The sequence below is a fragment of the Podarcis tiliguerta genome (genome assembly GCF_965153285.1).
Source record: "Podarcis tiliguerta genome assembly, chromosome: 10".
Classification (NCBI taxonomy): Eukaryota; Metazoa; Chordata; class Lepidosauria; order Squamata; family Lacertidae; genus Podarcis; species Podarcis tiliguerta.
The window spans coordinates 53,442,439-53,453,651 of record NC_139543.1 but is presented as its reverse complement, the minus strand read 5'-3'; the positions used below and the strand labels follow the sequence as shown (position 1 = coordinate 53,453,651).

At 43.8% G+C, this 11,213-nt stretch overlaps 1 protein-coding gene across 1 annotated transcript in view; it reads right to left on the bottom strand.

Annotated features, from left to right (window-relative positions):
• Nucleotides 1–283: 283 nt before the first annotated feature.
• PTN (pleiotrophin) overlaps nt 284–11,213 on the bottom strand; it is an 86,091-nt gene continuing 75,161 nt past the window's right edge. Inside the window, exon 5 of the mRNA XM_083401582.1 lies at nt 284–920. Within this exon, the coding sequence (XP_083257708.1) occupies nt 868–920 (53 nt within the window). The 3' untranslated portion in view covers nt 284–867. The remainder of the gene's footprint in view (nt 921–11,213) is intronic.

Here is an 11,213-nt window from a genome sequence, read left to right as displayed (position 1 = left end):
TTCCCTTCCTCCCCCACAACAAACACTCTGTGAGGTAAGTGGGGCTGAGAGACTTCAGAGAAGTGTGACTAGCCCAAGGTCACCCAGCAGCTGCATGTGGAGGAGCGGGGACGCGAACCCGGTTCACCAGATTACGAGACTACCGCTCTTAACCACTACACCACACTGGCTCGTGGTGGCAGAAAGTGAAGCCTGCCGTGCAAACATATTTTTGTACTTATCACCTGTTCATTCATGGGAGGGAAATCATTTTCAGGAAACACATTAAGAAATCATTATGGACTAGAGCCTTAAGTTGTTTTATTAAAAGGTGTAAATTACAACCAAGTTAGTTATTTCAGGGCAGGTACAATCTGGGGACAGAGACCCACTCTTGCTGTTATAAAACGTAAAAAGTCTGTTTTACACATCATAAGACGGCCAGTCTGCGCAGCATACGGACAGACCATTCTGACATCATGGAACCTCGATAGAACACGTCCTGTGGGATTTCCATGTGGGTCATAAGTCCTGCCCTTAGCATGCAGAGTCAGGCCTTAAGAAGATTGGACTCCAAAGGAGGAAAAGGGGGGGGGGGTTGGGATGAATCTATACTTTCCAATATACAATAGTAAATCAGGTACTAAATGACATTACTGCCTTTTTATGGCAGACTTCTACAAATGCGGTTAAGGTTATACACTTAAAACACTAAAGTAAAAAATAAAAAAGAAGAAGAATAAAGAGGGCGAATTGGTACGTTTATTTCTTCCTATTGTACAATTAAGCTATAAATAACTTCTGGATAAAACGCCTAGGTGTCAATGAAACTTGTTAACCGATTACATTCGAGGAAGTCCCTTTCCCGCGTAGCCCAGCACATCTTCACTATTCCAGTGTCTTCTCCTGTTTCTTGCCTTCTTTTTTCTTTTTCTTGGGCTCTGTTGACACAAGAAAAAATTGCAGTGTTACAAGAGCATCAGAAACAACTCCACAAGGTGCCGTAGCTGGACATTTGCTAGGGCCCCAGGATTAGTAAAGGAATCACTGCCCTAACAGTGGTACCATTGCTCACTTGGGGACGAAAGCATCCCAGAAGATCAGATGCAGCCTAAGAGAATGCTCACTTTGCATGCCTTGTTTCCTCCAGGTTCGGGGGCCATCTGTGAGTGCCTCCAAAATCCTGGTGCCAGAAATGATCAGATACACAGCCAAAGTCAAAGAAAGAAGAAAGGTTTCTTCCCAAACATCTAGAGTGTCCCTGATCCTATCTGAATTGAACCGAAAGCCTTGCAGAGTCTTCAATTTGGGTCGGGAGGAGGCAGGAGAAAGAAAAGCACCAAGGAAGACTCTCCATCTAGGGCTGCTTCAACCAGCTCCAGCAAAACCCCTGTTGACTCAATTAGCCTGAGGAGTTGCAGGATCCAGGAGTCATCCAGAGCCAGTGCACTGCCGGTTACTAAAGCACACCTTTTTTTCTAGTGGTATGTTTCACCCTGACAACCAAAACAGAGTTGATTTTAGACTATGAAAATGTAATAATTACACTCACTTAGAGCAGTCCTGGGTCAAACTTTGTAATATCTAAAAGCTCTTCCTGAACATTTTTTAATTTTTTTAATTTTTGGTGGGAGGGACATTTTGGGAGGGGGATCTCTGCTCCTCTGAGCATTTTTATGGGAATGGAGTGATTTTTACAGGGATGTCCAATGCTTACCAGAAATAAATGTCTTCAAACCTCCACTGAGCTGATCCTACCATTTTATATTTTCCAGAATGTCTCATTCCAATACAGTGGTACCTCAGGTTACAGACGCTTCAGGTTACAGACTCTGCTAACCCAGAAATAGTACCTCGGGTTAAGGATGAGAACAGAAATTGCACGGCGGCGGCAGCAGGAGGCCCCATTAGCTAAAGTGGTACCTCAGGTTAAGAACAGACCTCCAGGACGAATTAAGTTCTTAACCCGAGGTACCTCTGTATATCTTAGGCTGCAGGGGCAATGATCACAAATGAAAAAGGGGGAAATAAAAAATGGCAGCTGCCAACCTGATGAGTTTTATCCAACCCCCAAATCACTAGAGAAAAATTCGCCCCTACTTTTGTGGCTTGCAGATGAGGCCATGAAATGGAGGGAGATTTGGATAGAAGATCCTGCTTCCTAGGTTTCTACACAAGTTGCTGTTCTGAGCATGTCGTCTTAGAAAACAGGAACCCATAAGGTGGCCCATACCCTCCCAGTGCCACAAAATGCTGGGATAATCATGAAAACCTATAAGCCATTGCAGCTTCTCTCTTAGTCACAGAGAGCCAGCCATTGGGGGTGGGGTAGAGGCATTGGGAAAGAGGAAGGAGGGCTTCTTCCGGAAGCCTAGTTAGTGCTTACTAGGCTTTGAGAAGAAGATGGGTGGACTGTAGGACCCTGTCAGAGCCCTCACGCCTCCTTCCTGAAGGACTTGCTTTTCACTTTCATTGCCAGGCACATGCTGGAATGCAGCAGAGAGCTCTAAGGATTGAGCTTCCTCCCTGGAGGGCTCCTCTCATCCAGGGAAGGAAGAGCAGTTGCCCAGTTATTCCTGTGTGTCAGAAGAAGAAGAAGAAGAAGAAGAAGAAGAAGAAGAAGAGGAGGAGGCGTTTGGATTTGATATCCCGCCTTTCACTCCCTTTAAGGAGTCTCAAAGCGGCTAACGTTCTCCTTTCCCTTCCTCCCCCACAACAAACACTCTGTGAGGTGAGTGGGGCTGAGAGACTTCAAAGAAGTGTGACTGGCCCAAGGTCACCCAGCAGTTGCATGTGGAGGAGCGGAGACTCGAACCCGGTTCCCCAGATTATGAGACTACCGCTCTTAACCACTACACCACACTGGTGTCTTGCTGCCTCCTTCAATCCCTTCACCAGGCAAGGCAGCCAGCCTTTGTTGACTTCACTCTGTTTCTCCATCCAGTTAATTCCATTGAACGAGGCAGAGCTTACTTCCAAGCAGACGTGTTTAAGGTGGAAAGCAAGAGTAAGTTATTCATAGGACAGGGTTGTGCAGGGCTAGGTTTCTTAGGGGAGATGAAGTAGTTGCTCTCGCCGAGCTCAATGAAATTGAGTAAATATGCGAAGTAAATAAGTGAAGAGTCCTACTGCACACAAGCACTGACCTGGGATCAAGTGGGACTTACTTCTGAGTAACCTTATACAGAGGGCGAAGCTCCAGGATGCAATCTTCCGCATACACGTCATGAAAGTAAACGTTCCTAAACATAATGAGACCTGATGTCATGGACTGACTGGACACAAAGGAATAGTGGGAGGCACCAGCTGAGGAACCACGAAGGGAAGGAGGTTCTGAGCCTGGGGAGTGGTGGTGAGACAACGATAAATGGTCAGAGGCAGAAATCTGAGAGGAGCTGTCAGAAGCTGAAGAGGTAACAGGGTTTGTTGAGAAGGGAGTGTCTGGCAGAAAGAAGTCCAGAATCAGAAGCTGCAGCAGGAGAGGACGGAGGCCAAGAGATGGAGATGAGTCAGGCTGGTGAAGAAGCCAGGGTGTCTCCCTCTCCTGCTGTGACCAGCTCCCCTCCCACCTGGTCTCCCAGGATCAGAAGAGGTATGAAGAGTGAGGAGCAGAGACAGGTGTGTCAGTGCAGTCTCAGATTGCTTGGGAAAGACCCAGAGAAGGAGATTATTTAGGCAGCTATTGCAAGGTGGGGATCTTCAGCCTCCACAACTCTCTTATAGGGAGAGAAGATTTGCTGTGCTCCAGATCATATGCAGAGTACTTTCTCTCTGCTAGAGGTGAAGAAAGGCCAGGACTCCAGTCCCAAAGCTTTTTTCCTCTCAGCTTCATCAGAATCCAGATGGTTCTCCAAAGCAGCCTCTGTGATTTTATCTCCTCCTCCTCCTCTTCCTCCAAATCCTTGTACGGAGGTTGTTTCCATTTCCACATCACAATCGGCTTCCTTCAATTTAGTGATTCTGTGATCCAATCCTCCCAACTATTCATCAATTTGGTCTGAAGCTTCTGAGTATTCCTCATTTCCACCTCATATTCTTCTTCTTCATCCTCTGGCTCATTTTGTTCATCTTGACCAAACATTGATCTGAACATTTTCGGTTGTCATCATCAACTGTTTAACAATACCAATGGTCACTTATTGATCCAAAAGTACCTTTGTCATACTGGATGCTTTTAATGTTCTGGATATCATTAGGCACCCAGTCCACCTTAATCCCCCCCCCCCCTTAGAATCACAGCTACAATTGCACATTCCTTTCTCATGGCTAATGATGGGCAAAAGGGGTGCCTGACCCTTTAAAGCAGTGATGCTGATGTAGGATAGAATGCCCCTATTTTCAGCTGAGGAATGTTGGCGGGCATGCCATCCCACTCTGCTTCCTCTACAGACGTGTGCTGGCAACGGTGCCAATTTCTGGTGAGATCTCAGGAGATCTTGCTGAAACCTTGTGAGACTTCACTGTAACCTGCCACCGCCACAGAATCCAGGTAAGGGAGGCTTCTGCAGGAGGTGGCAGCAGAGTAGGGTGGCACTTTCTCGTTTCACCTCAGGTGTAACGGGATGAGCCACCCCTGCAAGAAAGCAATGATCTACTCCATAGATGGACCATGGTAATGGACCACTGATGTTGTGGACTATTACTCCCATCATCCTTTACCATGGGGCATGCTGACTGAGGCTGATGGAATGTGTAGTCCACAGCATACCTGGAGCACCACAGTGGTCTATTCCCAATGCATATATTCAATGCCACTTTATAGACACCTAATACGCATGAGGATTTTTCTTAAAATAGAAATTCAAAAAGAATATTCAGGGGCTCGGAAGCAAGGAAGGAGTGATGAGGAATAGTCTCTGGTTGAGGCAGAGGCGTTCTGATCACAAGTGCCAGCTCTACTTGGCATGCGAGGTATTGTCTCAGGGTCTAGCTTAGAACAAACTGAAAATAGCAGGCAGCTCCTGGAGAAACCAGGTCACGGCTCAGTGGAAAGCAAGAGAAAGGTTTTTACACATACATCTATAAACACAAAGACACCAAGACACCTCCCAGCTTTCCTTCCTTATTTACTGTGGAAACTGGGTTTACTTCCCTGAAAAACTTATTTGACCCTGCTTCCCACCCCCAGTCCCCTTTCTCTGCCCCACATGCTGGCTGTATTTCCCCCCTGTCTGCTAAGGGTATAGATTTTCCTTTCTTCCAGAAGAGAGGCAAAGACAGAGAGATGGCAGATGATGGAGGCCAAGCTACCGAGAGATTTATGGAGGCAAGCCGATCCAAACATGTTATAGGATCATAGAATTGTGGCATTGTAGGGTTTTATTTAGAATATTTAGAAACATTCATGGTAGTTGTTTTTAAATAATCTGTTGATATTATCTCATTTTGATTTTATAGTGCCTGCTATTTTTAAGTACTATTTTTATTGCTATTTTTAATGCATTTATACCTACTTTTTTGTAAACAACTTAGTTATTAAGCAGTATATAAACCTTGTTAAATAAATAAATTACGTAATTTGGAAAATCATATCACAGGAAGTGGGAGACCTATATTGAATGATCTGAAATTAGGACTAGTTCTAACACTGGGCAAACTGAGATGTCTGGACCAGGAGGCTGTGGGGACAGCAGCCACAACCTAGCTGTTCCTTCTAACCCTCCACCCACCTACTGCTTCCCAGGAAGTCCCTCTCTCCCAGGACCAAATTATAAAACTTGTGGTCAAATTAGACAACTGCATGGTTTTTTTGCTCAATTTTACACCATAACTAGGGGTTCTAGTTCAACTTAAAAAGCATACCTTATGCAAGATGGAAGCCATCTATCTCTGGTTTAGGACACAATCCACCATCCCATTATTTTCTCTTGATCTGCCATAGACCAATCTAATTAGCATCCATTTCAGTTTTGGAAGAAAGCTGTTCCAGTTTAGGCTACACAGTTGTCATGGACTGGCTGGATGCAGAGAGTGGTGGGAGGCGCCAACTGGGAACCCCCCTATAGGAACCCCCCAGGGGAAGAAGGCTCAGAGCCAGGGGATTGGTGGTGGGACAATGATAAGTGGTCAGAGGGAGAAGAGGGAGCAGACTGGGAGGAGGAGGAAGGTGTCGGGAGCGGAAGAGGCAACAGGGTATAGTGAGCAGGAAGAGACTGGGGCAGAGAGCAGTCCAGACTCAGAGGCAGAGGGAGACCAAGAGGCAGAGATGAGACAGGCTGTTGAAGAAGCCAGGGAGTCTCCCCCTCCTGCTGTAACCAGCTCCCCTTCCTCCTGGTCTCCCAGAACACAGAGAGAAATGAAGATGGAAGCGAAAAGAAAGACAAAATGAAGGAATGTTAGATTTCTGGGAAAGGAACCAGTGGGAAGACAGGACCATCAGTCCTCCTCATACCTCCCTCATTGGGGCAAGACTTACTGGGAAGAGTTGCTGTGATCATTAGGCCTGCACTGTTTTGGTTTCTTTGAATAAAGAGTTAACTTGACTGGCACCAGGTGTTTTATTGCTAACCTCCTCCTGACTCTGGCTCCTCACAACAGTTGATGTCAAAATTCAGAATTATTGCATGCAGTTTGTATCACAGTATAAGCAGCTATTCTGAATGTGAAGTCATTCATATTGACTCCTTAATGGAAGATAACAAAATCAGAACAGTCCAATGAATCAAGTTTACAGGCCTTATTGTGCGGGAATTTAAATTCCTCTACAAGTGTGCTGATTTCTCCAAACGTATGTTTGCTTCGGCAGGTTGGAGCCATGATTCAGCATCATCTGTATGGCTTCCGTGTCTTTTTAGGATGCCATAACAACTCACAGTTGTTAAAACTGAGCCAGGCCCTCCTGTTACGGAGAAAAATAAATTGCGAAAAATAAAGGTAGTGCTTCGACTCTTGTTTTCCATTTGTGGCTTTAAATTGTGGGTTGCTTCTAGTCCTTGGGCACTATCTCTTCAACATAATTGCCTTCCCCCTGCTGCTTTTGTAGTAAAGGTTTATATACATAAAGTAAAGGTGATGGCTTAGAAAAGGCCGCCTGCAGCTATTCGGCACCGCTGAGCATTGCTATCAAATTACTAAGAAGTGATGCTAATCCATCACGCCTAGACCCAACAAAATCCACGGGGCTTATTCCTCTGTTTGGTTAGGATTGGGGAATTCATTCCCAAGATTTCTTGCTTAACAGGTTTGTGAACTGAGCCTAGTGTTGGGATGTTGACTGTTTGCCAGCTGTAATTGATTGACCCCTGGATCTTGGCATATGACAGGTCTCTTTGTATCACCAATATTTATAAACTCTAAGTGCTTCTGTTGGCACTATAAACATGAAGCAGTCACTTAACTCTTGTGGCTTTGCTCAAGGGATTTCGGGCTCTCTGGTTTTACAAGAATGATGAAGAATCTCAAAATATTCTTTCACAATGAGATCGGCTGGGCAAGGAAAACTCCCCCGTTTCATGCTGATGGTCAGGCTGCCAACTTTTCTCTGATATGGCTGCTATGCCTTTAACAGATGTATGGCAGGCAGAAACTTTGCTGACAAATGAAATGGGAAAAGCCTCCCCTGTTGGATGTCCACTTGGCCCACATTCACAGCCTACAAGAATAATGCTGGAAATCTGAAAGTCCGGGCCATGAGCAGAATACAAGCAGAATACACCAAACAGGTATCCTTTACAGAAAGATCAAGATCTACACTAAATCCAAACTACACATCTTCACGGTCCCCACAAAGCCTCAAGTTGCTCTTTATACAGCTCTTTTATGTGTTGCACACTGCTCTGCATTTTCCCACATCTTTGTGTGTTGTTCCGTTCCATAGGTTGTGGAAGAAGTGAAGCTGTCGAAAACGTTGCCTGCGAGGCAATGAAAAGTACCATGCTTTTGCTGTTGTTGAAGCACAGTTAAACCTTCTTCTCTTTCTCCTCCTAAATTCTTTTGTTAAATTTACAACCCTATCTTCCTCTCAAAGGAGCTTAAGGCAGCAATCGCTTGGAGGCAGAGCTCGTTCCTTGTTACTACGTGGTCTGATGTGCTTCACACCATTGGTGGTGGGAAATAAAATACTCAGCAAAAAAGATACCAAGACATGGAGTAAGTTGTCATTCGCCTCATAGATGGGAAGAGAGAAAACAGCACATGGCTGCCATTTTCAGCAACAACCTGCCATTTCTTGTCACATAAAGTTCTGTCCTAGAATTCAAGCTCTTTCTCCATTCCTTTCTCCTTTTCATTTCTATATAAATATAACAACAAATCATAACTGCCAGAACTGAATATAGACAGTTCTTCCAGATGAAGACAACCCATTAGATATTCTCTGCAGATTGAACATGTCCTCTTTCCCAAAGTTTCCTAACAATTTCAAGCTTCTTTCACCTTCTCGTTCTTTCTGAATAACCTTCTGCAGCTTGAAAATCTTATTACATTGCCATTGGAGTCACCATCAGAGCTTCAACATTACTCCATACCCTCCAACATTTCTCCAATTAAAATAGGGACATCCTAAGAAAAAGTGGGACATTCCAGGATCAAATCAGAAACCAGGACGGCTTCTCTAAATCAGCATTTCCCAGCCTTGGGCCTCCAGCTGTTTTTGGACTACAACTCCCATAATCCTCAGCTAGCAAGACCAGTGGTCAGGGATGATGGGAATTGTAGTTCGAAAATGGCTGGAGGCCCAAGGTTGGGAAACACTGCTCTAAATCAAGGATGCCCCTGGAAAATAGGGACACTTGGAGGGTCTGGTATATAGAACTTATAAGTAAATAAATATATGTTGACATAACAGGAAGATGAATGAGCACCACAACAGTTTGGAAGCATAGCAACTGTCTTCCAAAGGTTAAAAAAAGGCTGGAAAGAAATTGAAAAGAAATTGATAGTGATTTGCCAAAGTCTCCAAGAAGGCTTGCTTGCTTCCTTTTATAAAAGGGCAGTATGATTGTGTTGTTGTTTATTGTCATGCCAGCTGCATTAACCTACTGATAGGATCTGTGTTTTAAACTGGTGGCGCAGCTATGCTTTTATTATTCCACAGGTGTGAGAATTGCCTCTTGAAAATTCCTGTGAGATGCTTACAGAGGACAAAGGGTGGAGTGAAGGAGACAAGAAGGAAGGGCGAAATTAAATACAAGAAAGAAAGAAAGAAAGAAAGAAAGAAAGAAAGAAAGAAAGAAAGAAAGAAAAGGAAGGGGCGTAGAAGCCAGAAAGGAAGGAAGGAAATGATTTACCCATTTAGAATAGTAATGAGAATAAACATTTGCTTATGCTGGATCTTTTTATCACAATAAGCATAATAGCTCCAGGCACTCTTGCTGGTGATGGGCACTGCTGAATGCCAAAATATGCCACTGAAGGAAGATGCAAAGAAAAATATATATTGCTAGTTCATGCAAGCAGCACAAAAAGTGTCCTAAACTCTTCCTGAACCGTACCACTTCAGGGTGTCACATGTGTGTGCGTGTTTGATACTGTTGAATGTTCTCCCCCCCAAAAAAGCTCCCTGCACATATTCAACTAGCTTAGACAATGCTTTTCAACTGTGGGTCCCCATATGTTGTTAGACCACAATTGCTGTCATCCCTGGCTGGGGATGTTTGGAGCTGTGGTCCACCAGGACTTGGGGACCCAAGGTTGAAGAGCACTTGTCAAGCAGATGACCCTTCTCCCTGAAGGCATGCTTTACAACATGCAATGAAATTTTTAGATGGGGAGAGCATTCGGAGTATGTCCCCAGTCCTCCCACAGTCAGAAGTGGTAAACTCCAGAATCCTACCACCACATCTACCTCATTTGACATATTGTGCAAATCAGATATAATAAATTATTTGCTATTATCATAATCATAAAATCTATTTACTGTTGATTGTTCCATTATCCCATTGAACTCTGCTTAGTCGCAACTGCCAGGAAGAAGCTGAAATTGACAAGCTGTCCTAAGAAAGTCAAAGGACTTGCTTCAGAGTACAGACAGGCCCCATTTTGATGGACACACATCAGGGCTGACCCAACACATTTTGGCACCTGAGGTGAACCCCAAAACGGTGCCTCTTCCCAGCCAGGAAAGATGGGGGAAAGTGAAGACTGACATCAGGAACAAAGGGGGGAATAAAGAGCTACATCAGGATTCACTGCCCCTGTGGATTCTGCTGCCTGAGGCATTTGCCTCACCTTGTCTCATGGGTGGGCCAACCCTGCCTCACAAGTGCTTCATTCATCATGGCAATGGGCAATGGAGCTGAGCAGGAAATCCGTGGCTGTTCCTTTGGTTTCCCCATTCTCCAAAAAAAGCTCTTTTCACATGCCTAACTTCCAATCAAAATGAAATAAGTTGTCTATGTGAAATCATCACTGAAATCATTGGCTGTGAGAATGTGGTTGTTTTTAATGCTTTTAGAGTGTTTTAAACCGATTGTAATGAAATTGAGTTTGCTACCCTGGGTTCCTTTGGGAGAAGATACAAATTGAATAAATAATAATAATACTTTTTTAAAAAAAAACTTTTGAAGCTGAGAAAAACCCTCACTTTTCTGTCTAATTACTGTGAGCAGCAGCTTATTCTTTTGATTTCTGAAATGCTAATATACTAAATTCCTGTGAGTCCACCTAATGAACAACATTAAAGACAGAGGGACATAATAATCAATCATGAAGATGCATCTAGAAACACAATAATACCACATAAAGGGAAATGCAGGGCCTCATTTTCTATTATGGTTGTATTTTTCTAATAGGACTGATGAATGAGTTTTAAACTGATTGCTTGGGAGGGTGAGTTTTTTGCAATAAGTGTTAGACCTGAATTCTTCTTTCAGTTACCAAAATCATAATTGGGTGCTTTTACAAGGATATTGAAGGAATGGAACTCTTACCTCAAGGATCAGATAATCCAACTAAAAAAAAAAAAGCAGCCAAACTCCACATTGTTACGATGAGGCTAGCTGTTATATTTTCACCTTTGGATGTCTGAAGTATTGGATATTGAACTGTATCCAAGGAAGCTCTAAGACATTTTGCTGTCTGGATAGAAACAGTAAATGGTGCTCCCTCCCAAATCAAGCTATAAAGAAACCAAGGCCAGTCAAGTTGTTTTGGTACGTGAGGCAGATAAACTTACAAGTACCTCTTCTTGGGAATAAAAATATTGCAGTGCAATGGCAACTAGTATACACTACTATACACCAAGACTCACAACTTAAATACCAGTTTGGTGCTCTTTCATCTTTAAAAGCAGCTGC